Below are 25417 nucleotides of genomic sequence, written 5' to 3'. Positions count from 1 at the left end.
CTAAATTCTTAGCAAGTAAGCATGGCCTGTTATAATGTACAGCTCATCTACTAAATTCTTACGAAGTAAGCATGGTCTGTTATAATGTACAGCTCATCTACTAAATTCGTACCAAGTAAGCATGGTCTGTTATAATGTACAGCTCATCTACTAAATTCTTACCAAGTAAGCATGGTCTGTTATAATGTACAGCTCATCTACTAAATTCTTACCAAGTAAGCATGGTCTGTTATAATGTACAGCTCATCTACTAAATTCTTACCAAGTAAGCATGGTCTGTTATAATGTACAGCTCATCTACTAAATTCTTACCAAGTAAGCATGGTCTGTTATAATGTACAGCTCATCTACTAAATTCTTACCAAGTAAGCATGGTCTGTTATAATGTACAGCTCATCTACTAAATTTGTACCAAGTAAGCATGGTCTGTTATAATGTACAGCTCATCTACTAAATTCTTACCAAGTAAGCATGGTCTGTTATAATGTACAGCTCATCTACTAAATTCTTACCAAGTAAGCATGGTCTGTTATAATGTACAGCTCATCTACTAAATTCGTACCAAGTAAGCATGGTCTGTTATAATGTACAGCTCATCTACTAAATTCATACCAAGTAAGCATGGTCTGTTATAATGTACAGCTCATCTACTAAATTCTTACCAAGTAAGCATGGTCTGTTATAATGTACAGCTCATCTACTAAATTCTTACCAAGTAAGCATGGTCTGTTATAATGTACAGCTCATCTACTAAATTTTACCAAGTAAACTAATTCTTACCAAGTAAGCTGTTATAATGTACAGCTCATCTACTAAATTCTTACCAAGTAAGCATGGTCTGTTATAATGTACAGCTCATCTACTAAATTCTTACCAAGTAAGCATGGTCTGTTATAATGTACAGCTCATCTACTAAATTCTTACCAAGTAAGCATGGTCTGTTATAATGTACAGCTCATCTACTAAATTCTTACCAAGTAAGCATGGTCTGTTATAATGTACAGCTCATCTACTAAATTCGTACCAAGTAAGCATGGTCTGTTATAATGTACAGCTCATCTACTAAATTCTTACAACTGTTCTTGCACTCACCCATCTTAACCTACCTGTCCTCTTTCCTAATCCCCTCCTTTCAAATAGTGTTTCACTCCATCTCTTATCCTCCATTGTACCCTAAAATTTATTATACTAAAATATCTTGTCCTCTTGAACTGTTGCATTTTCCCCCTTTTTGACCTACCTCCTGCTTCACAATTGCTAGTAACTGTATTTTTGACTAGTTACTTTCTAGAAACTGCATTGTAATTATTGTTGTATTTTTAGTTTACTCTCGTACTATGACTCTAGTTTAGGATGAAACTGTTAATTAATTACTGTCAAACTGTTAGCACTATTTTACTTAATGTACTAATTTCATATTACTTGTAATTATATTTTGGAGCTTTTCTCCTATGGTCTCCACCAAAAATGGGCATCTTCCCAGTTGGACTAACCTGGTTAACAAATGTCAAATAAAATAGAAATAAATAGATACTGAAAAATTAATTTAAATTTATGACAATAATAGGTACACTGCTGAAACCCAGATGTAATATTGGAAGTATCAGTAAGGCTCATAATTGGCCTTGGGATACAATTTCACAAATCTTTCTAGGCGCAGAATTATATATAATAAGCCCTTCTGTCACCTCTTACTTCCAGAATATCCATTACTCAACTGCAATCATCTAGAAATATAGTCAGACATTAATGAAATGCTATCATTCCTCTCAACTTTTGATGACATTCTATCTATCTGTTAAGCACCAGGCAGCAAATAAATATTATAAAGCAGTAAGCTATATTGTCCCAATAAAACATTTAAATTCAGCATAACAGCCATAATCATCAAGTAACATATACTTTATCTCCATAAAACAAGTACAATCAACAGAACCCCATGGGCCTCATAACCTCTTATTGACTTGGTCTGTTCCTCTCCACCTAAATCTGCCTCCTGTAATGCTACAACTCAGGGCTTCAATTTCTTAAATAATCAATGACTCAAGTTTTTGAAATAAGTTCCAAAGAGCTCTAGTACACTTTCAAGAGAGGACTATCCCATATGTGCATGTACTTATTTATGGGCACTTGTTTACCGGGAAGGTCCACCAGACTATAAAGAGCCTATTTTCAGTGGAAGCCTGGAGATGGGGGGGGGGGCTTCACACAATGCAGAACATTTGACAGTATTAACAGTGTGAAAAATTACAAATTTACAAAACATGCAACATTACACAAACAATTTAAGCAATTCAAGAGAAATAAAATAAATGCACAGATAAAATACTGGAAATTCATTCTTGAGATTACAGAAAGATAAAACAGAAAAAAAAGAATGAAAAGGTAATAATAAGCAGGATTTACATTATAATTGTGGTTAGGTAGTCCGAAGAGACTTAATAGAGACATTGTGAATGGATTATGGAAAATGTCAGTCAGGTTATGAAGGGAGGAGGTTTAGTACATGCACAGATCCACTTAGTAGGGAGGTGTTCACATGGAGAAGTTCTGAAAGAAGTATGACTGAGTGGTCAGAGTTACTAATGTAAGGGCATTCCAGGCTCTGGCTATAACACAAGAGTAAAGTACCTGACCTGCAGGTAGGGTATGACTGTGAGTGGTAGGAGTTACTAATGGAAGGGCATTCCAGGCTCTGGCTATAACACAAGAGTAAAGTACCTGACCTGCAGGTAGGTTAAGCCTGTGGACTTGCAGGAGGTGGTAATTTCAAATCTATGAGACCTATTAGGAACATAGGGGGTAAATAAAGGAGGTTAGGCCAGGCAATCTGAGGGTTTGATAATTAGTTTTATGAGTTGTAGTCAGTTGCAGATAGGTGAGATAGGGTGGGAGTTCAAGCCACTTTAGAGACTGTAGAGATGTGCAGTGGTGGCTGGATTGTCTAGAATTTGCAGCAAATTTGGCAATCTTATTATAACATATTTTGAATTTTGTTTTCAGGGAGGACAGCCAATTAGTAAGTAGGGGTGCATCATAGGTAACAGAGTGAAGCAGATAAGTGGTAGCAAGTAGTTGTTTCCTGGAAGGAGAAAGGAGATGTTTATGCCTGCAGAGAATACTTAACTTCAATAAAACACGTCAAAGTCTATGTTGTATGTGCAGGTCGAATTTTAGGTTTTAATCAATCAATTATTACTCCTAGCAGTTTAGCATGACAAACTATTTCAGGTTTAGTGTTTCTTTGGGAAAACATTGTGAACAGATTTTTTTTATGGAAGTATTTTTCTTGGATGTAACTAACACAAGTTTGGTTTTGTTGGGGTTGAGAGAGATGTGGATGTTGTACAACCATGTCTCTAAGGCAGTAAATGCTGACTTGAGAGTGATTTGTTGCAAATCGGGTGTAGTTTTAGCAGAGCATATAATAGTGGAGCCATCCGCATGCTGTGTGTGTGACCCCTGGCTGAATGAGGAGTGAAGATGGTCAATAAAAATACTAAACAGGAGTGGCCCTAATACAGAGCCTTGGGGACCACAGGTAGAGATATGGTGATACGGAATTTTGCTATCTAACTGCCTGTTGTTTGTCAGATAAGTAACTGGAAAACCAGCGGAGAGAGGAGGTAGCTAGTAAAGTGTTTGAGAGATGAAATAGAAGTGAGTGCGTTACCATATCAAAGGCTTTAGATAAGTCTAGAAATGGGGTAGATATAATGTTTTCCTGAGTCTCTGGCCTTACTGACTGCACCCAAGAAGGATATTAATGTGGTTGTAGTATTATGAACTGGTTTGAATCCATGCTGGGTGGGAGATAGGATTTGGTTCTTCAGGAGGAAATGCAGAAGTTGCATGTGTACACATTTTTCAAGAAACGTAGAGATTGGGGATAATATAGCTATAGGTTGGCAGTTTGAGACATCAGTCGAGCTGCCACCCTTATGGACAGGTACAATAAAGCTCTTTTCCAAAGTTTTGGGACATACGACTCTTGGATGGACCCGATGATTCGTACACTGCAAATATACAGAGGTGAGTATATATTTTTTGGTTATAGAATTTGTTAATTGTTGCTTAGAGCTCTGTTGAAATGTATCTCCCTGTTCTGAGACACTGATCTGCAAATATACAGATCTGAGTATATTTTTTTGGTTTTAGAGTTTGTACTGTTAGTTGTTGCTTAGATCTCTGTTGAAACTGTTTTGTCCCAGTCACCTGCTCTATCTTTGGTTTGTAGTTTAAATTTGGTGGCTTTTACAGTTGCCTACCCCACTGTAGACTTGATCTGGGACACTCCCCTAGTCCCATCTCTTTACCACATTCTACCTAAGAAACCTTTAATTGCATTTTGTAAACTGTGTTTGGTCTAATATTGCTACATACTCAAGTGTGCTATCTTGCACTGCATGTGAATTGTTTTTACTACTGTTTTTGCTACTTTTCTGTAAAAAAAAAAAACTGCAAACCTGTTTTCTACCTTTCCTGTAACTAGTGTTCCAGATACCGATTTGCTGTATCCAGGACTGTATGTAAGTTTCTGAGACCCCCCCCCCCCCCAAGTCTTTCTGTGTTGGGGGGAAGCCTTCTAGCTTATCAGTGGGAGTGGTAAGCACTAGGTAACCTGTCTACCACATAAGGAGTGGTTCTGGCCCAGAAATTGTAGTTATTGGCCGTTTGGGCAATCTCTTCCATCTCTCTCAACTTTCTGATTTGAAAGCCTGCATTTGCACTTGTTTCTGTTCTGTAACTAGTCTAGTGCAGATACAGATTTTTAGTTTTAGCACTTAAATTTGCTTATTCATGCTTAGCAGTTGTTCAGAACTAGTAAGCACTAAATAAACTACTAATTACTATAGCACTCAGTCTTCATAATTACCTAGATGAAAACAGTTTTTGTTCTTTACTTTTCTCACTTGCTTAGAGAAAAACAACTCTTGTACTCACTTATCTAGAGGAAAACAGTTTTTTATTCAGGCATGTCCAAGGGTCAGCTCCCAGTGTTCTCTCCTGTCTATCTGATGAATCTGGGCATCTTGAGGCAATGTAGAAATTGCCTCATGTACACAGACAACCCTCTCATCCAACCACCCAACACTACAACCTGTGAGAGATGCACATATCTAGCCAAACTGGAGGTAAAGCTCTCTCCAACCAAGACTGCACCTGACAGTCATGAGGAGAAGGTAAACATTTACACCACACCACACTCATCACATAGTCTCACTAAATCTACACCACCAAAATCCACACATAGTAACAAAAACATTTGGAGGCTATCAATAATAATCTGTCTAAGCAACAGAGACCTCCAAAGCAGAAACGCAAGCAACCTCCATCCCCCAACACAATCCAAATGACACATAGCTCACAGACTCAGTGTGCCACTCAACCACAGCCAATGAGGCAAAACTATGTACCCAACACACTAGTCATAGGTGACTCTATAGTCAGGCACACTGATGTCCCACTCACCAGGCTAAACAAGGAGAAAGTTACTGTCAGCTGCCTGTCAGGTGCCAGGATCCACCACATAATCCACGCACTCAGGTCACTCCACAACAAGTACAAATAGGACTCTGTCATTGTCCATGTTGGTGTGAATGACCTGGGACACACTTCCCTGGAGTACATGAAGAGAGAGACATGGAAGAGCTCTCCAATCTTGTAGCCCAGGCAGGTATGACCCTAGCCCTGAGTAGCATTCTGCCATCGTCTTGAATGATATCGCAGTACAAGGACAAAATGATTGATTTCAACAATTGCCTAAGCTTCTGGTGTCATTCTAAGGGGATCCAGTATCTGTCTTCTTGGGATGACATGGTCGACAGACCATAATGCTTTGCCACAGATGGCCTGCACCTGTCGTCCCTGGGATTCCAGATACTGGCTAAGGCTCTTGCTGTCCCTATAGTGCCTTTTTTAGGCAAGGTTCAAATAATAAATTCACTACAGTAACAGGCAAGCAAAAACTGAGGGTAATGCTGTTCAATGCAAGTCTAAATCTCAAAATGCACTCACTCGAGGCACTCCTTAAAACGGAGAACATAGATATCTGTGCAGTGACTGAGACCTGGTTCAAGGCTCCAGAGCGCAACCCTGCATAACCGGGCTATAACTCATACCACACTTTTTGGCCATGAAACCTGGACCGAAACACCAAAGGCAGAGGTGTGCCCATTTTCATTAAGAATATCCACACCTCCAGGCTAGTTGCTTAGCATAATGCATCCGAGGTTATCCAAGTGCAAACAACTCTGGGCAAAACAGCAATTCAAATTGTAGCTTGCTACAGATCCCCCACCATGCCCCAGGATTCCCACTTATCTTTTCTTGATGTACTAGAAAATATTAGGGTTTAACCAAACACCCTAATAATGGGTGATTTCAACTACCCCACCATTAACTGGGAAAACTACTCATGTACCAACTCCTTTGCTCAACGCTTTCTGGAATTCATAAACTCCAATGCCCTAGATCAGCTTAACCACACCCCTACCAGGGGCAACAATATCCTAGACCTAGTCATTACCAACATGAGTGACCGGTGTTCCACACGTGAAGTCAACTCCACATTGGTCCGATCCGGCCATAAGCTAATGATCCTTGATATCCAGATCCTGCCCCCACCCCACCCCCATTAAGGAAACCATGGTAAAAAATTTCTCCAAAGCCATCTTCATGCTTCTTAAGACAGAAGTGGTGAACTTCAGGACACCCATGCAGATGGGCAATAGAGTTACAACTGCTGAATCCTACAAAAATGCACACTAAGCACTTACACGAGTGCATGGATCATGCTATCCCAAATAGAACCAAGACTCTATCCTGCAAAAAAAAGGAAGCCAATCTGGTGGTATCCTGGCATAAACAAACTGTACAACTGAAGGAAGAAACTGTTGCAAAAGAGAGTAAAATCCCATGAGTGGAGGAGCTCCCTGGTCAGCCTCAGTAAGAAGCTGAGATCCCTTATAAGATCCTCCAAAGCTAGCTATGAAAACAAAATTGCAATCAATTCTAAGGACAACCACAAAGCATTCTATAGCTATGTCAAGCATCTCGATGGCAACACCCAATTCTGCTCTGAGTTAAAGCACAAAGCCACAGAAATTACAGAACCAACTGATATTGCCAACATCCTGGCAGATAGGTTCAGTGCTAACTTTACCCCCCCCCCTTAAAGGGCCTATATCTATACAGGCAGAATGCAGAGTCCCTGTAATCACAACTACGCAGGTAAAAGCTGCACTCTCTAAAGCCAAAAACATAGCATCCATGGGACCGGACAACATCCCAGGCTGCGTTTTAGATGAACTTCAGAACGAACTGGCTCCCCACTTAAGCACCATGTTCAATAATAGACTTGCATCAGGCTTTGTGCCCACTGAATGGTGCACAGCAACAGTTATCCCACTCCACAAAGGGGTAGCCATCACTGATCCCGAGAACTATCGACCTATTAGCCTGACAAGCCTGGTCTGCAAGGCCATGGAACTTATAAACAAAGACAATGGTGACCTCCAAACTCTGGATCCCACCCAGTTCGGGTTTGTGAAAGGCAGATCATGCCTCCTAAACCTGCTCGACTTCTTTGAGGCAGTCACCAAAGCTGTAGATGAGGGTAAGGTGGTTCACACAGCTTATCTTGACCTTGCCAAGGCTTTCAACACCATCCCCCATTCTGGAATTATAGCTAAACTAGGTATAAAACCCTACGTCACAAGATGGGTTGCCAACTGGCTCACTGACAGAACCCACACTGTAAAAGTTGCAGACTCCATATCTGACCTCAAAGCAGTGACAAGTAGAGTACCACAGGGTTCCATCCTGGGACCTCTCCTGTTTGGTATCTACTTATTTGAAGTACAGGCTAACACAGAAGGCCTCTGGCTAATGAAGTTTGCAGTTGACTGCAAACTAGGAGCCATACTCAAGTCCCCAAATGATGTGGACATCCTACAGAAGGGCCTCGCTGAGACAGATGCCTGGTGTCAGAGCCATGGCCTAAAGCTCAGTGCCAAAATGTGCAGTGTCATCCCCTTTGATAAAAACTCTGTACCCATGAACTACCACATAGGCAGCAAACTACTTAACAGCGAATGTGTGATAAGAAACCTTTGGACCCAGGTGGACAGTAGTCTCTCCTTTGATAGTCAGATCGCCACAGTAGTCAGGAAGTCCTTCTACGTGGCACACCTCAGCATAAAAGGGTTCTCATCCAGGAAAAAAAAAAAAAAAAAAAGATATTGTTCCCCTCTACTAGACACTCATTAGACCCATTATAGAGTCCAACGCCCCTTTTGGAATGTACCTCACAAGACATCAGCAGCAGCTGGAAAAGCCAGAGAAGTGCCTCACAAAGAGGATTACTGACCTCAAACAAATACCCTACATTGACCTCCTCAAAAAACTCCAGCTTTACTCCGTAGTATATTGCCTACTCCGAGGTGATCTCTGCCCAACATAAAGCTATGTCAAAACCCAGAGCTGTTGGACATGCTACACCTAAAAAAATCCCAATCCCTCTGAGCTACATGCTCTAGGGACCTAAACCTTGTCACCACAATAAACAGGACATGCTGGAGGGATAGATTCCTGCCCCAGAGACTTCCCATACTCTGAAACAGGCTACCCATCTATGTCAAGCAAAGTTCTTCATTAGCACTCTTCAAGAAAATCTTGATGAGTGGATGGGAAATAGGAAATACACCCCGGAGATCACTTCTGTGTCTCTGCTTGACAATGGCACAGGAAAATAACTTTCTTGGGTGGCGTAAGCCAGGGAACCTTGTTGGCTAGGCTTACGCAGGCCCTTGGGCAGATAGCCTCGTACCTACCTATGAACACTAACAGTGTAGGTAATGGCTTCTGCAGCGAGTTTTAGATATTCAGTGGGGAGCTTGTCTGGTGTGTTAGAGCTGAGTTTTAGCTTGCAGAGTAGCCTTTTTATACTGGAAGTTGGCATTCTAGTAAATGAGAAAGTGGGTGAAGCATTCATTGTTGATTCATCTATGGGTAACGTAGTGGGGGATTGAGAGAGGTGGGGTAGTGTGGTTGATCCATTATAATCTGTGTTGAAGTGTAGTTAGAAAGTTAGCAGTAATGATAATTATGGAATTTATGAAGTGTGAGTTGAAGAGACTATTTATACGGGTACTGTGTCTGGGTGTGGACATGGGTTACTTTTTGTACCAGGGTTGAGAAGTGATCCTATAGATTACCAGAATTTTTTGAAATGTTGGCTATGATTTGTTTAAATACTCTTTCTTGTTTTTGGATACCAGCTTTGTTTTTTACTTGTTTATGGAGCTGTTTGAATCTCAAAAGGTCTGAAGCTCATGGAGTTTTTCCACAGTTTCAAAGTTTTATCTCTAGATAGCATCAGTGATTTACTAGATTTGGTTAGCCATAAGTCAGGGTTAGATTTCATCCTTTTTATCCTATGGGATGTAAAACTGTCTAATATCTCTAGAAAGGTTGTGTTGAAGTGTTCCAGTGCATCATCTAGAGGAAGATATTTTAAACTAGACCAATTCATATTTTTTAGTATGTTGGTGAATGTCTGTAAGTTAAAATGTTTTAGATTCCTAACATATTTACAGCTATGCTGTTGGTGAAGGGAGGGTGTTGATCAGTGAGCAAAGGCTGGAAGATGGTTACTTAAAACATTTGACAGAGTACCAGCACAGAAGAATTGGGTAAGGTCAGAAACCAATATCCAGTCAAGGATGGATCCCTCCATGCTTCTGCTATTATATCTTGTTGGAGAACCGATAGGTTGAGTGAACTGAAACAGGTTTATACCAGAGGATGGAAATTTAGATCAAAGATTCAGCCAATTTATGTTTAAAATGAAACCATCGTTCTGGGTGACGTAATGTTGCTAGAGAACCAGGATAGTATTTCTCCCAGTATTGGTATGTTACTGCATATGGGTATGTTACTGGGGAATATAAAGGGCTAGGATACATGTTTTTTTTTACTTATTCAGTTTTAGGAAGGAGGTCAGAATCTCAGTGTTGGAGACTTGCAGGCTGATATCCCAGTATGAGAATATATTAGCGTTAAAGGACTGCCGCTCCTCTTCCTTTCTGTGGGGTCTATCAGTCCTTATTGTACTGTGGCCTGGACGTAGGATTTCTTAAGCTTTTATATTTGGTTTAAGCCAGGTCTCTGTGGCAGCAATGATGTCAGGTTTATTGAGAGCTATCCAGGCATGAAGGTCTGCTGTTTTGTGGTGAATACTTTGTAAGCTTAATGTTACTATATGGAGGGATTTAGATGAATTAAGAGAGTTGGATTTCACAGGAAGGGTTGAAGGGCGAGACCGAGGTTGGGGTGTACATCTCTCCACAGAGGGATAAGGTTGAGAATACTGAAGAGTGGGGTGATGGGTTTTGTATTCTTGTTGAACTGCCAATGTTGTATACAGAAAGTGGGGAGAGTTTGTTGACGTAATATAATGAACAGAATTTCTATTAAGAAGAATTTTTACTTTGGAAAAGAGTACTGGAATTATTTGTATGAGGTAGGGTGATATTTCTGAATAGCTTTTAGATTGCACTAAGAGGAGGATGGTTACAGATGTTGGCTTAGTGTTAACATAGAGGTGAGTATAGAAAGACGCAGTAGAACTACAAGTAGTGCAGCACGAGGAAGGAAAATTAAATGTTAGTAAGAGTGAGACATTATGAAGGGTGCTACAAACTACCAGTTGTTAGCTGTGTAATACGATTAGTACGACATGATTGGCATGCTTGGAGTACAGGATGGGGTAGACGGGACGCAGCAGAACTACAAGTAGTGCAACACGAGGAAGGAAAATTAAATGTTAGTAAGAGTGAGACATTTTGAAGGGTGCTACAAACTACAAGTTGTTAGCTGTGTAATATGATTAGTATGACATGATTGGCTTGCTTGGAGTACAGGATGGGGTAGAGTTGAGCTATCACAATGTGAATGGATTGAAGTGATGGGCGGAGTTGTGGGATTTCATTATAGGTAAAGTGGGCATGGATGGGATTTGGGGGTAGGGTAGGGGAGCAGAATGGACCTGAGAGGAGTGAGCAGAACCTGGGCACACAGTGCCAAAAAAAATAAATCAATCACTTAAATTGAGGTAAGTAACAGAATTCACAAACACTAATATGACTTGTAAGATGAGGGGAGGAAATAATGTAACTATGTCCCTGGCTATGTGTACGCTACTAACAGAATAATTTAAATGTTAAGGTAAAAGGTTATATTTTCTTTAGTTTTTGTTTTTAAGCAATGGGTTTCAGTAGAGGAAAGACCTATGTTTACTGGCATAATGGAGAGTTACTATAATAAATTCTTGTAGGGTTCTTGCACACTACTGCAGTTGGACATTTCTGTGAGCTAAAGACTCTGATGATGATGAAGGCTAAGGTGATCTGTGTAGGAAGGGAGCCGTAAAGAGTGTGAAAGCAGCTGCTAGTGGGTGAGGGTATACTGAGCGAATAACTGCAGAGTAAACTATAGCTACATTAGAGAGTTAAACACATGATGAAAAACCACGCACAGTATACAGTGCTATAGCAATTGCAGGAATTAAACCTATCTCAACATACATGCAAGTAATGAAGCAGTACTTAACAGTAATCTGTCAGCAAAGCATTCATCTGGTCAGTAATTTAGCATAAGTAATTTTACTAATGCAACTGTAAGCACATAAGCAATGTAAGAATTCCCATATGTAATTAAGTTAAATAATACAGGCATTACTTAAATGTTTGCATTCAGGAGAGTAAACTAAATACATCAATGAAAGCTTGCAGAATAACTTTTTCTGCTGCGACCAAGAATTACACAGTGATACACAACAACAAACCGTATTGTAACTATTCATATAACGACAAGCAGGGGATATTTCTGCACCGTTACATTGCAGGCAGTTCACTGTTCTATCCTCATAGTGTATTAAAAACAAGCTTGTCAATCAGAAGTGTATAACTTCTAGATGTGCACAGTCAAGATATCCTAGCACAACACTGCTGCACAAGAACAGGGCTACGGTTTTAAATATGTATAAATCAATCCTGTTTCACTTATCTTTTCTTATACAAGAGCAGACTCTGTTAGGATAATCATAGCAAAAAAACAATTACACAGTATGACTGAGCAAAACCCTTAGCACTTACATGGCGAGCACACCATGCTGATGGACTGTTGAGTTGCTACTACCTAGCAAAACTTTTGAAAATGGTGCCCACTATACTCACAGCCTAAATAAACTTACTCCAGGTATTAGGTGAGGGGGGAGAAGGGCTAAATAGGTAGTCTGCCAAGAACCGATTGTTACAAGATGGTAGAAGAGAACCTGACTATTCTTTTAAGAAATAAAAAGTGGGTAAAAGGCTTTTGATAACTATATAAAGTGATAGATTCAAATTGCTCAATGTAATTATTTCAATTAAAAATGTCAAAGTATATCAGGATGGTGTACAAAAAAATATATACTTTGTACAGAAGAAATAACCTTCTATTTAAATGTTTGGAAAAATAATAATATATGAAAAACTGTTACTTGGTAGGTTCAATGCAGTTTTTCTTGATCCTTCTGGATTAATGAGTTTGTGTTTGTCACATTCGGAGACTAATTCCTAGAAGAGATACTGTCAGGGTGGATACCAGCATGATATGGAGATTCGCATTCAAAAAAGTAAAGGAATACTTGGAGAGACCTCTTGGTATCTGGCATTTCATAGGTTAAGGGCATAAGTTAACACCACAGGTAATTTTTTACTGGAGAGCTACCAAAACAAGCATACTTTGTTCAGACTATGGGTTCAGCAGCAACAGAGTTCAGGAAAATGACCATGCTTGTTAAACCTTATTCGGAGATCCACTGTCATACTCAGTACTGCAGAAACCCTGTTTTGGCAACACAACTATGTGCAATCTGGAGATTGCAACTCAAATACTTGCATGTCTTTTAGATAAAGGAAAAAAACCTGTTGGACAAAACAAAAACATGTAGACTTGCAAAGAATGTGCACACAGTGAAACCAAGCTAGCAATCCAAGCACTGTGTGGTAGGAAAACTAACCTTTGTGCTACAACAAGCACTGCATCAGACTTATACACTCAACTAAAAATAACCATGGAAATGTTTTGTGTTATTTTACACATTTCGAATAGTCTTATTCACTGTGCTTAAATGACTGATTTTATTTAAAATAAATAAATAATTCCCTAGTTAATTTATGACTTCTTGTTCAAATCAAATCCACACAAATAGATCAGGTGTAAGGATTAATTGAACCTTAAGTAGTTATTTTGAATGACTAACATACATGAATCTGTCATTCCACAGAACAGCTTTTGTTTGAATGCTGCTGTTTGCTCCAGTTATCAGTGAAAACTTTTGGCTCCCTTTGCAGTTGCACTGCTTCCCCCACTACTGTAGGGCAATCAAGTTGGTATATAAAAGATGGGGGTGTTGAAGTCTAGCCCACATGGCGAGGATGTAACGAGGCTTGCGCCCCTGCAAAAATAAATCAATAAATAAATAAATAGTGTTCAATGAAAGTTGTTTTTGGCTTTTTTTTCTTTTTCGACCAATGATATTTGAGTGAAAGATATTCAGGTCGGCATTCAACATTATAACTTCCGGATACATTCGGCTTTTGAAATGACTCATTTCTTTATCATTGCCACAAATCTTAAAAATATACTACAACAAAACCAACATATCTTCACATGCTCTAATTACATACAGTTAATAGCGTATGCCATGAAATTATTTTTAAAGTATTGCAATGCAGACCTGCAAAGCACAATGCCTTTCCTGCAGTTTTGTTGCAGATCACTTGTACTGCAAACATTCAGAACAAACCATAGTCAATTTACTTACTTTTATCTCCTGGAATTCTGTCTCAGTCTTGGTTTGTAAATCTTTAAGATCTCTGACTTTTAGTTCCAGGGATGATAGTGATGGTTTCAGTTTGTCCTGTAGATTTTAACAGATTAAAATAAATAAGTAAATAAGCAAGAGCAGAAAAATAGAATAATCACTTTATATATGGGGTGGGGGCACAAAATACACAGTTGTGTATTAAATCCTGAAAACCAGCGCACTGTGGCAGGGGCGCAATAAAAAAAAGTTTCAGGATTACCAGTTTTTTTTTTTTTTTTTTTTATTGTGCACCTGTGTGGCTTCTTTTGGTTTTGTAGTTGTCTATTAAAAAGTTATTTCGAAAGAAAAGTGCAATTGACAAATACACAGACAGTGGTGTGTATGTTAAGAACCACAACTTATGAACAAGAGCAACTGGTATTTATTTTATGAATATTAAACAACACATAATGAACACATCCTATAATCTAAAGTTCTAAGTTCTGAAAAGGGATAAACCCTGAAATTGGAAGTGATCTTTATTATACAACTACAACAAGACAGGACAAACACTAAGAAGTAAAACTGTGGATAAACACCTCCTGTGTCATCTAGCCACAAACAGAATCGGGTAACAGTTGAGCGGCTCATGACCTCTGACTTGCTCATTTCCCTACCAAACAGGATAAGCTACATATTTTAACACTAAGGCACACTACAGCACCTAGTACTACCTAGAATTAATTTATGACTGACCTGTGGATTCTGAATTCCACTATTTTTATTTTTTACGCTACGGTGACCTCAGTAGAGCTGCTCACGCAGCCACACTTGGTTGTGTAAAAAAAAATAATAATTTATCTTATGTCTGAGCAGCCAGTGTACCAAGCTCAAAATCTACCTTTGCGATCATGAGTAACAACAAAACTATAAAAATACATATACAGACACACATCTACATTACTGCAATCACTTATCCATATCACTCACTACCTTCCACACCCTCTGTCCCCATTTCACCAATGTGCCCACTGTTGATACATCTCAATCTGTCTATCCTCACCAGTGCACTATGACACCTGTGCTCTACCCTCACTGCTGTGTTTCATGGGCAGGTAATGTCTGCTGCACTGTAGCATAAACTAGGTACAGTACTGCACACATTAGTTTTAGGTATTGTTGAGTCTATTCTGGCCCATAGTTGTGGACCAGACACCAAATGTTTGCAGTGCTACAATGTATTGCACCTGCCTCAGCCTATCACAGTCTTCCGCGGTTGCCCGTTTTTCCAACAGTTCATCAACCTGCACTTCCTCTACCACTGACTATGGTCAAGCTGGTCCTCCAGTGGTAATCCCCTGCTTCACCTGTCTGCATAATACCACGCTTTGCAACACTGTGCAGACAGCAAATATCTTGTTGCGGTTCCCAAGGCATACTGCAGTATGCTACTAACAGAATCTCTGAAGTGAACCTTCGATAATATGAACATACACTTAATGATGTTAGTGTATGTGACACCGCAGAGTTAGTCTCAGCCATGCTCTATAGATTGATTGCTGGTGTCATAAACCATGGCTGTAGGTGCATTCAGTATCATTAATACGATGTTTATGAGGGAAATCACCCCCCACATATAGCTAGTATTTGCCATGTGCTAGATGTGGGAATTGTGAGAACTGTCTGGATGGCACTCATGAACATTCTATAAAAACACTCTGAATATTGAATAACACTTGGAATTAATGGAGTGGAAACCCATCAGATCGACACACAGTTGCCATGTAAATTAGGTGGAGCTTTAGTGGTGATGTGGGTACAATCAGTGGCCTCCCCGAACTTTAATGTAATGAGCCATTTCAAAGAATGTCTGCTTAGTGGTGCTTCTGTCCTCTTCATTCTGTGGGAACCACATATGCCGTTCCTCATGCTGTGGTATAACATCAATGAACTAATAATTGTCAGGGAGATGCCTGTGATATGCCCACTGTACCCTATGATGGCCACTAGAAGACCTAGTAACAAGGATAGACAAAGTTACCCACAGGAAATGGTATTCAACACAACCAGTGGGATTCCATGTAACAAAGGCACGTCTACAAGTGCTAACACGGTGTCTCTGTCCGCAACACACCTTTTGATTATGTCTTAAAGTGGTGGTGATGGTCTGTTAGGAATGGTCAGATCAGTTTGTGATATGGGGAGCAATGAGCCATACCACTGATTACACTGGCTATAAGAATATGGTGCTACTCCTAGCATCTTAGCATGGTCAGTCTGTGTTCACCAAGAAATGATGGCATACAAATTTGGAAACTAATGCAACATGCTGAGCAAGTTTTATACATTTCTAAATCACTCCATCATGTTATTCCTTCTCATTTGCATTTCTAATTGATCTTATTACCATAATGCTGCTCATTTCCATATCATATGTTCATTTGCATACAATGCTGGTTGCAGTATTTCACCAGGCAACACAATGGTGCAGCCTGAGACTCTGATTTGGGCCACGCTGTACATCACCACAAAACACAAATTCAATTAACACATTATGCTGTTTGTTTATAGGTTCATAGGTTTATACTAGGCTATCTGCCCTAAGGCATTTATAAGCCTAGCCCAAATTTTTGTGGCTTACGCCACCCCTTATATGAAAAAATACTGTGCCCATTAGTTTGTTGTGCCTCTGTCCAGCAGTGACACAGAGATGATTCCCGGGGTAAACCTACGATCTCCCATCCACAGGTCTAGATTTCTCTTGAACAGAGTCAGCGAGGTGCTCTGCCTCACATGGACCGGGATTTTATTCCACAGCATAGGGAGTCTCTGAGTGATAAATCTATCCCTCCAGCACGCCCTATTTATATCCGTGCTAAGGTTTAAGTCGCTTGCTCTAGTGGTTTTGGTGGATTTGGATTTTGAGGTGGAGCATGTCCATTAATTCCGGGTTGGACATGGCCTTGTATGTCAGGCACGTCACCTCTGAGCAGACGGTATGCGACTGAATAGAGCTGGAGTTTCTTCAATCTGGCAGCATATGACAGATTTTGGAGTCCCTTTATCCTTTTGGTGAGGAACTTTTGGGGTCTCTCCAATTGCTGCAGATGTCGGGTGAGATACATCCCGAATGGGGCATTGTACTCGATCATTGGTCTGATAAGTGAAGAGTACAGGGGAACAATGACCTCACTAGATCTGGATGTGAATCCCTTCATGATCAGGTGGGCAATGTAGAAGGTCTTTCTAACCACTTTAGCAACGTGAGTGTCAAAAGAAAGGCCACTGTCAACCTGGGTCCCCAGGTCCCTGATAACCTCTTCTGTGTTCTGTGCTTAGTGGATTGCCACCTATATGGTAGCTTGGGGTTACCTTGTTTTTCCCGAAGGGTATGACTATACATTTTTTGGCGTTAACTTCAGGCCATGGCTCTGGCACCAGCTATCTGTTTCCGTGAGTCCCTTCTGAAGGATATCCATGTCCGATGCACTTTCCACTATGGCGCCCAGTTTGCAGTCATCTGCAAACTTTGTCAGCCAAAGTCTTCCCATGTTGGCCTGTACTTCTGAGAAGTAGATGCCAAACAATAGGGGGCCAAGGACCGAGCCCTGTGGGACACCACTTGTGACCGGCTTGGAGTCTGACACAGCGCCAGCAACTCTAACCCTGTGGGTTCTGTCCTTAAGCCAGTTTGCAACCCATCTTGTGACATATGGGTTTACATTTAAGCTGGTAAGTTTTTCTACAATACCCGAGTGGGGTATTGTGTCGAAAGCCTTTGCAAGGTCAAGGTAAGCTGTATGGACTGCCTTTCCCTCATCAATGGCCTTGGTGACTGGTTTCGAAGAAGTCGACCAAGTTCAAAAGGCATGATCTTCCCTTGACAAAGCCAAACTGGGTCGGGTCCAATGTCTGCAAGTCCCCTATATCTTTGTTTATGAGCTCCATTATGATCCTCACCATAGCTTTGCAGACTAGACTTGTTAAGCTTATGGGGCAGTAATTACCAGGGTCTGTAGAGGCGCCTTTGTGGAGTGGGACCACAGTTGCCGTACGCCACTCCTTGGGCATGTATCCTGTGGTAAGGCTGAGATTAAACAGCTGCCTTATGTGCGGGTTTAATTCCTCATTTAGCTCGTGTAGCACACAGCCGGGGACACCATCCGGTCCCATTGATGCTGTGTTTTTAGCTTTAGAGAGAGCAGCTTTCACCTGCGCATTTGAGATGTCCGGGAGGCTACACTCGGCTGGGATAGTTATCTCTCCTTTGGGGGGGAGAAGGGGGTGAAGTTTGCACTGAACCTGTCTGCCAGTATGTTGGCAATGTCTGTGGGTTCAGTGATTTTTGTATCATTTTGGACTAATTCTGAGCATACCTGGGAGTTTCCACCCAGGTTCCTAACATAGCTGAAAAAGGCCTTATGATTGTCCTTTGAATCCATGGCAAATTTTCTCTCAAAATTGGCCTTAGTTGATTTTATGAGTGCTCGTATTTTTTTACTAATAATGATCAGGGGTGACTTCCCTTTTATGGATTTTGTTCTATCATGTAATAGCTTTCTCCTCTTATTGTAAAGTTTGTTAATGGCTGGGGTCCACCAGACTGGACGTTTGCCCTTTGTGGAGAGAGTCTTGGTTTTATTTGGGATTGCCTGATCCATGCAGTCCTGGAGGTGTTCATAGAAGGCATTTGTAAGGGCTTCCGCAGCTTGGGTTGCGGTTTCCTCTGGCTCAGGGGCCTTGAAGGATACCACACCAGTCTTGAGTAGTGTGAAGTTTGCTTTAGAGAAGTTCTTCACTATGGTCTTTTTGTTTGGGGTGGGGCGGGATGTGGATTTCCAGTGAGATTAGTTTATGATCAGATCTCACCAATGAGGGATATACTTCGTGTGGAGCATTTTGTCCCCATGTTTGTGACAATGAGATCTAGTATATTTTCTCCTCTTGTGGAACAGTGACTAGCTGTTCCATGGCATTTGAATTTATGAACTCCAGGAACCATTGGGCTAGAAAGTTAGGGCTTGAGTAATGTTCCCAGTCTATATTCGGGTAGTTGAAGTCACCCAATATGATGGTGTTTGGAGATACATTTATACCCTCCAGTGTCTTCAGGAAGGCTGTGTGGGGTTCCTGAGTTTGAGAGGGTGGCCTGTAGCATGCTACAATTTGTAGAGCAGTTTTGCCTATGGTTAGTTGCACCTGGATGGTTTCCAAAGCTTCGTGCGTTGCCACCAACCTGGAGGTGTGGGTATCCTTTATGAATATGGATACACCCCCTCCTTTTGTGGGGTGGTCCGGGTTTTGGGGCCGGAACGCATGATATGAGGTAAAACCTAATAGTGCCGGGGTGCTCTCAGGAGCCTTGAACCAGGTTTCAGTTACAGCACAGACATCGATGTTCTCCATACTGAGAAGGGCCTCGAGTGCATGCATTTTGAGATTTAGACTTCTGGCATTGAGCAGCATTACCCTCAGTTTCTTCCCATTTTGTTTTCTAGGGTGGTAGGTTTAGAATTTGAGCCTTGCCTAAAAAGGCACTATGGGGTGGCAAGAGCCTTAGCCAATATCCGGAATCCCAGGGTGACAGGTGCAAGCCATCCCTTGGAAGCAGCGTGGCTCGTCAAGCATGTCATCCCAGGCAGACAGACACTGGATCCCCTTTGAATGACACCAGACATTAAGCCAATTGTTAAAGCTGATCATCTTGTCTCTATATTGTGGCATCATTCTTGGTGAAGGAAGGATACTGCTCAGGGTTAGGGTCATACCTGCCTGGGCTACATAATCAGAGAGCTCCTCTATGTCTCTTTTCATGTAGTCCAGGGAGGTACGTCTCAGGTCGCTCACACCAGCATGGACAATGACTGTGTCATATTTGTACTTGCTGTGGAGTGACCAGTGCTTGTGTTATGTGGCGGATTCTAGCACCCGATAGGCAGCTTACTGTGACCCTCTCCTTGTTCAGCCTGGTGAGTGGGATGTCAGTGTGTCTGACTATGGAGTCACCTATGACAAGTATGTTTGGTGTTGTATTTGGCCTTAAGGGCTGTGACTGCTTTGCACACTGCTTTTGTGGTTTATGTGTTGCTTGTGGGGTGTCTTGAGGTAGCAGTTGTTTGGGTGTCTGCTTTGGAGGCCTCTGCTGTTTAGGTAAATTTTTACTCAGAGCCTCCGAGTAGGTCTTTGTGTGTTTATGTGTTTGATTCAGTGGAGTGGTAGCATTATGTGAGGCTGGTTTAGTGGTGTGTGTAGTTGCCTTCTCCTCCTGTCTGGTCTTGCCAGTCCTGAGTTGAGAGAGCTCAGCCTCCAGTTTGGCTAAATAGCTGCATCTCTCCCAAGTATTTGTGTTATGTGGGAGGAGGAGAGGGTTGTCTGTGTACATGAGGCAGTTATAACATTGCCTCAAGATTCCCAGATTCACCAGCTGGACCGGAGAGGAGATTGACAACTGACCTTTGGACATGCTAGAATAATATTGGGAAATCCTTAATTGAAAACAAGGGCCAGTGGGGAGTGAGGGTGTAGTGCTTTTAATTTTTAGTGCTGACTTATATAATTGCTTTAGTGAGCAAGTGCCAGGTAACTTGAGTGCAATGTGTTACAAGTAACTAAATGCAAAAACGACAAACAGTAACTTTCTTTCCTTTCAAGTGAAACAAGGAAATAAGTACAGTAAGCGATGCAGATATCACTAGTGATCCACAGAAGCGCTGAGAAGTTGTGTATTAGGTGGAATTAGCTTCCAGGGAAATAACAAGCAAACAAACAACAAGCATATAAACAAAGCTAGATTCAGCAGGCCTGGATCTAGTCTATGCTAGAGCAAACAAGGTGTACCAATTTCAGTAAGATACAGTTCAAATATTCAGGCACTATAAACCTTTAACCAGAAATTCCCAGCTCGGAAGGGCAGAGTCCAGCCTCTTCTCCCACAAGAGTGCAGACCACGAACCTTCTTAATGTAAAATAACTGGCCTGAAGCTCAAGTGCCTAAACCAGAACTAATACACTTTAAGAATAACAGACACTGGGCTCTCAATCAGCAGTTCCCAACTTAGAAGGATGAAAGCTACCTGTCCTGCCACCACAGTGCTTGCCACAAACCTTCCTAATGTAAAACAACTGGTCTGAAGCCCAAGTGCTTAATCCAAAAGACTTGAATGATAGCTACACTTTAATCAAGTTACAACCAAGCAGTAATAAATACCATTGAATACTTTAGAGAATGTCTGGATTAGTGCTCAAGTTACACAAACAAAGCTAGATCCAGCAGGCCCGAATCCAGTCTATGCCACAGCAAACAAGGCGCACCAACTTCAGTAAGAAACAGTTCAGATATGCATGCACTATAAGCCTTTAACCAGAAATTCCCAGCTCAGAAGGGCAGAGTCCAGCCTCTCCTCCCACAAGAGTGCAGACCACGAACCCTCTTAATGTAAAATAACTGGCTTGAAAGCCCAAGTGCTTAAACCAGAATTAATACACTTTTAGAATAACAGACACTGAGCCCTCAATCAGCAGTTCTCAACCTAGAAGGATGTAAGCTACCTGTTCTGCCACAACAGTGCAGACCACAAACCCTCTCAGTGCAAAACAACTAACTGGTCCGAAGCCCAAGTGTTTAAACCAAAAGGCTTAGAATGAGTTACACCAAGCAGTAATAAATACAATTGAGTATTTTAAGATGATGCAAAAGTAAAAAGAAGTAGGTAGAAACACAAGTACAGTAAAAGCAGATGAAATTTTTTTTTTTTTTTTTTTGAATCCCAACTTAAATCTTTACTTTCATATTTATATAAAAAATGACAATGTACACTACCTCTAAATACTCCAGATGCATTCTACTGCTTACTACTAATAAAATATCAGTATATAGGTTCATAGGCTCATAGGTAAGTGCTAGGCTATCTGCCCATGGGCATCTATAAGCCTAGCCAGAGATTGATGGCTTTCACCTCCCCATTAGATTAGTAACCTGGGCCTCTGTCAACAGGGCTCCTGAAGTGATCCCAGGGTAGAACTTACGATCACTTATCAAGATGTCTCTTGAAGGGGGTCAGAGAGGAGCTCTGTCGAATATGGATTGGGATTCTATTCCAGAGTGAGGGGAGTCGCTGTGACAGGAATCCATCCCTCCAGCATGTCCTGTTCATTTTGTACATAGGTTCAAATCGTTAGAACGAGTGGTTCTGAGGGCTCTCATTTTTTTGAGGTAATATGCTTACATATGAAGTTATTTTTGGTTTACATGCCTTTTTTCCTCACAAAAAAACAAGAAAAATAATGTTAAAATTAAGGAAAACTATCTGCTTCCTGTGATAAGCAATGCATTTTATTCTACTAGAAAATGTGGAATTAGCTGTTTTGATACAATACAGGCCAACTCCATACTACAGCTTAACTAAAACATGCAGCCTGCATCCTTCAGGCCACAAAGGTGGGACTGCCACATTAATTAGATAATTCATAAAGAAGAGGGCCCTACAAGCAAAACTACTTGCAGACTGTCTTTTTGCTTTACACATGGTTAAGCTATAGAAACATAGACTATGGCACCAGAAAAAGATAGTTTGGCCCACCTAATCTCCAGACTAGCATATCTGTTTAGATAAACCAACAGCTTACTTTACACTTCTGATCACACCAAAGATCTTATTTATGCCTGACTCAAATTTTTAAACTCATTTACTGTTTTAATAGCGCATATTTTCAGTTAGACTAATTAAATCATTCATCACCTTTTCTGTGAAATAGTCCTTCCTCTTACTCCTCTGAGATGTGCGTGAGTTCAGATTGTGTCCTCTTGTTCTGTAACGTCTTTTGTTTTTAATATGGCAACCACGTGCACTCTACTACCATTACTGTGGTGCTTAAATGTTTTTATACCGCTTTTAAGAATATATATATATATATATATATATATACATATACATATACATATACATATACATACTTACATTTATGAAAGTTTGTGGAGGCTCTGTGTGTGTGACATATGGTGTACACAATGCATCACTTTCTCATGGTGAACTAAATTACCTCTAAACTGTCCACATCATTAAAAAGATGAGGTCTGTAGAACTGCTCATTGTCAGTTTGTGAGCTCTATCTGTATAAGGCACAACAACTTTTTGTTTTGTTTTACCACACCTCTTTGTATAAGGAATAATAACTTTTTTTTAGTTTGTTTTACCATGCCCTTTTGTTTACAGCCAAGAATTCAAACAGCCTTTCTGACGCTCCCCCTCATAATAGCTGCATACGTTTAGTTAATCAGATAAGATGAACCCCTGACCCCTTCCTCATTTGTAAATACCAACACTTTCACACAACACTCTGCACTTGTTTCAATTTAGGTTACCTCACAGATGCACTGAATTTAAGCAATCATGCTTAACACCATCTCTTTTACATTCACAGTTAACTTTTTTCTGAACCTACTTGCACAGCAGTCATGCTGCAAAACTTAATGTAAAAAAAAACAAAAAAAAAAACACATCTTTCCTCCATAACCTTCTACTATGTCACTTAATATCACACTTTCTAAGCTTCTGCTTGGTGTCAGAAAATACTGACTTTTTATGTGAATACATTATTCATTAACCAAGAAAAAAAATCCAGGCTGAAAATTTTGGAGGATAATTGTTTTGTCTATTCATCCCCATAGAGGAAACCAATAGCTTAACATTAATCATGAATCATCCCTTACCTTATACACACTTACTGTGTCATGCAGGAACACAAAACTGTGACCGGAATGTCTGGGAACACACAGAACACAGAGAAAGGCCTCATCCTCCTGGCAGAACAACTCCAGTCTCCATCTGTGCTCCCCACAGCACTGCTCTGTTCTCCCATTTGTAACACACAGATTCTGCATCTCTTCTTTATCTTTGCAGTCTGTTTCCTGCATTGAATGCCCCAGCTTCAGTTCGTAGGATCTTTGAACCATACTGACCAACTTTCAATTCACTATAGACTTTTTCAGTGGGAAGTTCCTGTCTACATTTAGAACAGGAAAGTTTTGTTACACTGTATAAAATCCTGTTAAGACAGACTTTATTCATCTAGTGTCAACAACACAGACTCAGCAAAGTTTCAGGCAAATTGACAAATTTAAGCAATACTCACAGCCCACAATCTGCAAGCCATGTGAATAGAAACAATACGTTACAGTTTCATTTTCAGAGCACAGGAAGTAGAATGTGTTGGGAAGTGACCGCCTCCATTTAAAGGGGCAATGCAAAGTGTAGTTCAGAGGTTTTATTTTCTGAGATGGAATGCCAGTCTTTTAAGCAGTTACTTTTAGTTTCAATGTTCAGACTTTAGATATAGCTAGTAAAAGATAACTACATTATGCATTTTAAGAAAATCACACACACACACACACACATATATATATATATATATATATATATATATATATATATATATATATATGTATATATATATATATATATATATTGAATACACACACACAGACATATATTTATAATCCGACTGGGCCATGGGCCCATTTTCAGTGGAGGCTTGGGGAGGAAAGCTCCAAAAAACAAAAAATATTGCAGTAATAGGCTTAGTAATTCAAACAGTAATTACAATATACAGATATTACAATACACAGTTAAATTGTATTTACAGTGGTGCAGTGGTAAACATTGTCACCTTTCAGTAAGAGGTTCTTTGGTTTGATTCTTGGCTAGGGTGCCTTCTGTATGGAGTTTGTATATCTTCCCTGCATTTGTGTGGGTTTCCTCTGTGTACTCCAGTATCCTCCCACATTCCAAAGGCATGTGTGTGCAGTTTTTTCCCCGGGACTTCACTGAAAATAGGCTGTGTCCTTGTCAGACTTTCTCGGTCAACAAATGTTAAATAAATAAAAAAATACAGTAGAATCATATAGCCATATCTATCTATCTATATATATATATATATATATATATATATATATATATATATATATATACATACACACACACACACACACACACACACATATATATATATATATATATATATATATATATATATATATATATATATATGGTTTACCTTCATTTGGTCGACACTGACACTCATTTGACTGAGACCAAATGACTGAAACTTCATTTCACTGACAACTTATTTCATCGACAGTTATATATGGCTTATTCCCCACTGTACAGCAATCCTGGAGTTAGAATATATAGTAAGGGAGGTGGGGGCACAGCCTCCCAAAATGGGGGGTTATATCTGTATTGGTTTCTGTAAACAGTTGTTCATTGCACTTGTCAGTATAAATCTATACAGTGTATAATGTTTATTATACGTGGGGGGCTTCGCCCTCACACACCCCCATTGTGGGGGACTGTGCCCCCCCTTACTATATATTCTAACTCTAGGATCGCTCTACAGAGGGGAACAAGCCATATATAACTGTCGATGAAATGAGTGTCAGTGAAATGAGTTATCAGTGAAATGACGTTTCAGTGATTTGGTCCTGCTGATTTAATTCACAGTGAAATGAACTGCTGACCAAATTAAGGTAACCCATATAAATATATATATATCAATACAGATAAA

At 40.3% G+C, this 25417-nt stretch overlaps 1 protein-coding gene across 1 annotated transcript in view; it reads right to left on the bottom strand.

The window, feature by feature from the left end:
- Positions 1-24036, bottom strand: part of LOC122814419 (zinc-binding protein A33-like) — a 135414-nt gene extending 111378 nt beyond the window's left edge. The window contains exons 1-2 of the mRNA XM_044087001.1: positions 23565-24036; positions 13874-13969 (exon numbers count right to left, since the gene is read on the bottom strand). Of these exons, the coding sequence (XP_043942936.1) occupies positions 13874-13969; positions 23565-23807 (339 nt within the window). The 5' untranslated portion in view covers positions 23808-24036. The remainder of the gene's footprint in view (positions 1-13873; positions 13970-23564) is intronic.
- Positions 24037-25417: the final 1381 nt, after the last annotated feature.

This window comes from Protopterus annectens, chromosome 10.part0 (assembly GCF_019279795.1).
Source record: "Protopterus annectens isolate FY-2018-M chromosome 10.part0, PAN1.0, whole genome shotgun sequence".
In the NCBI taxonomy this organism is placed as follows: domain Eukaryota; kingdom Metazoa; phylum Chordata; order Ceratodontiformes; family Protopteridae; genus Protopterus; species Protopterus annectens.
This window is presented reverse-complemented; position numbering and strand designations above follow the sequence as displayed.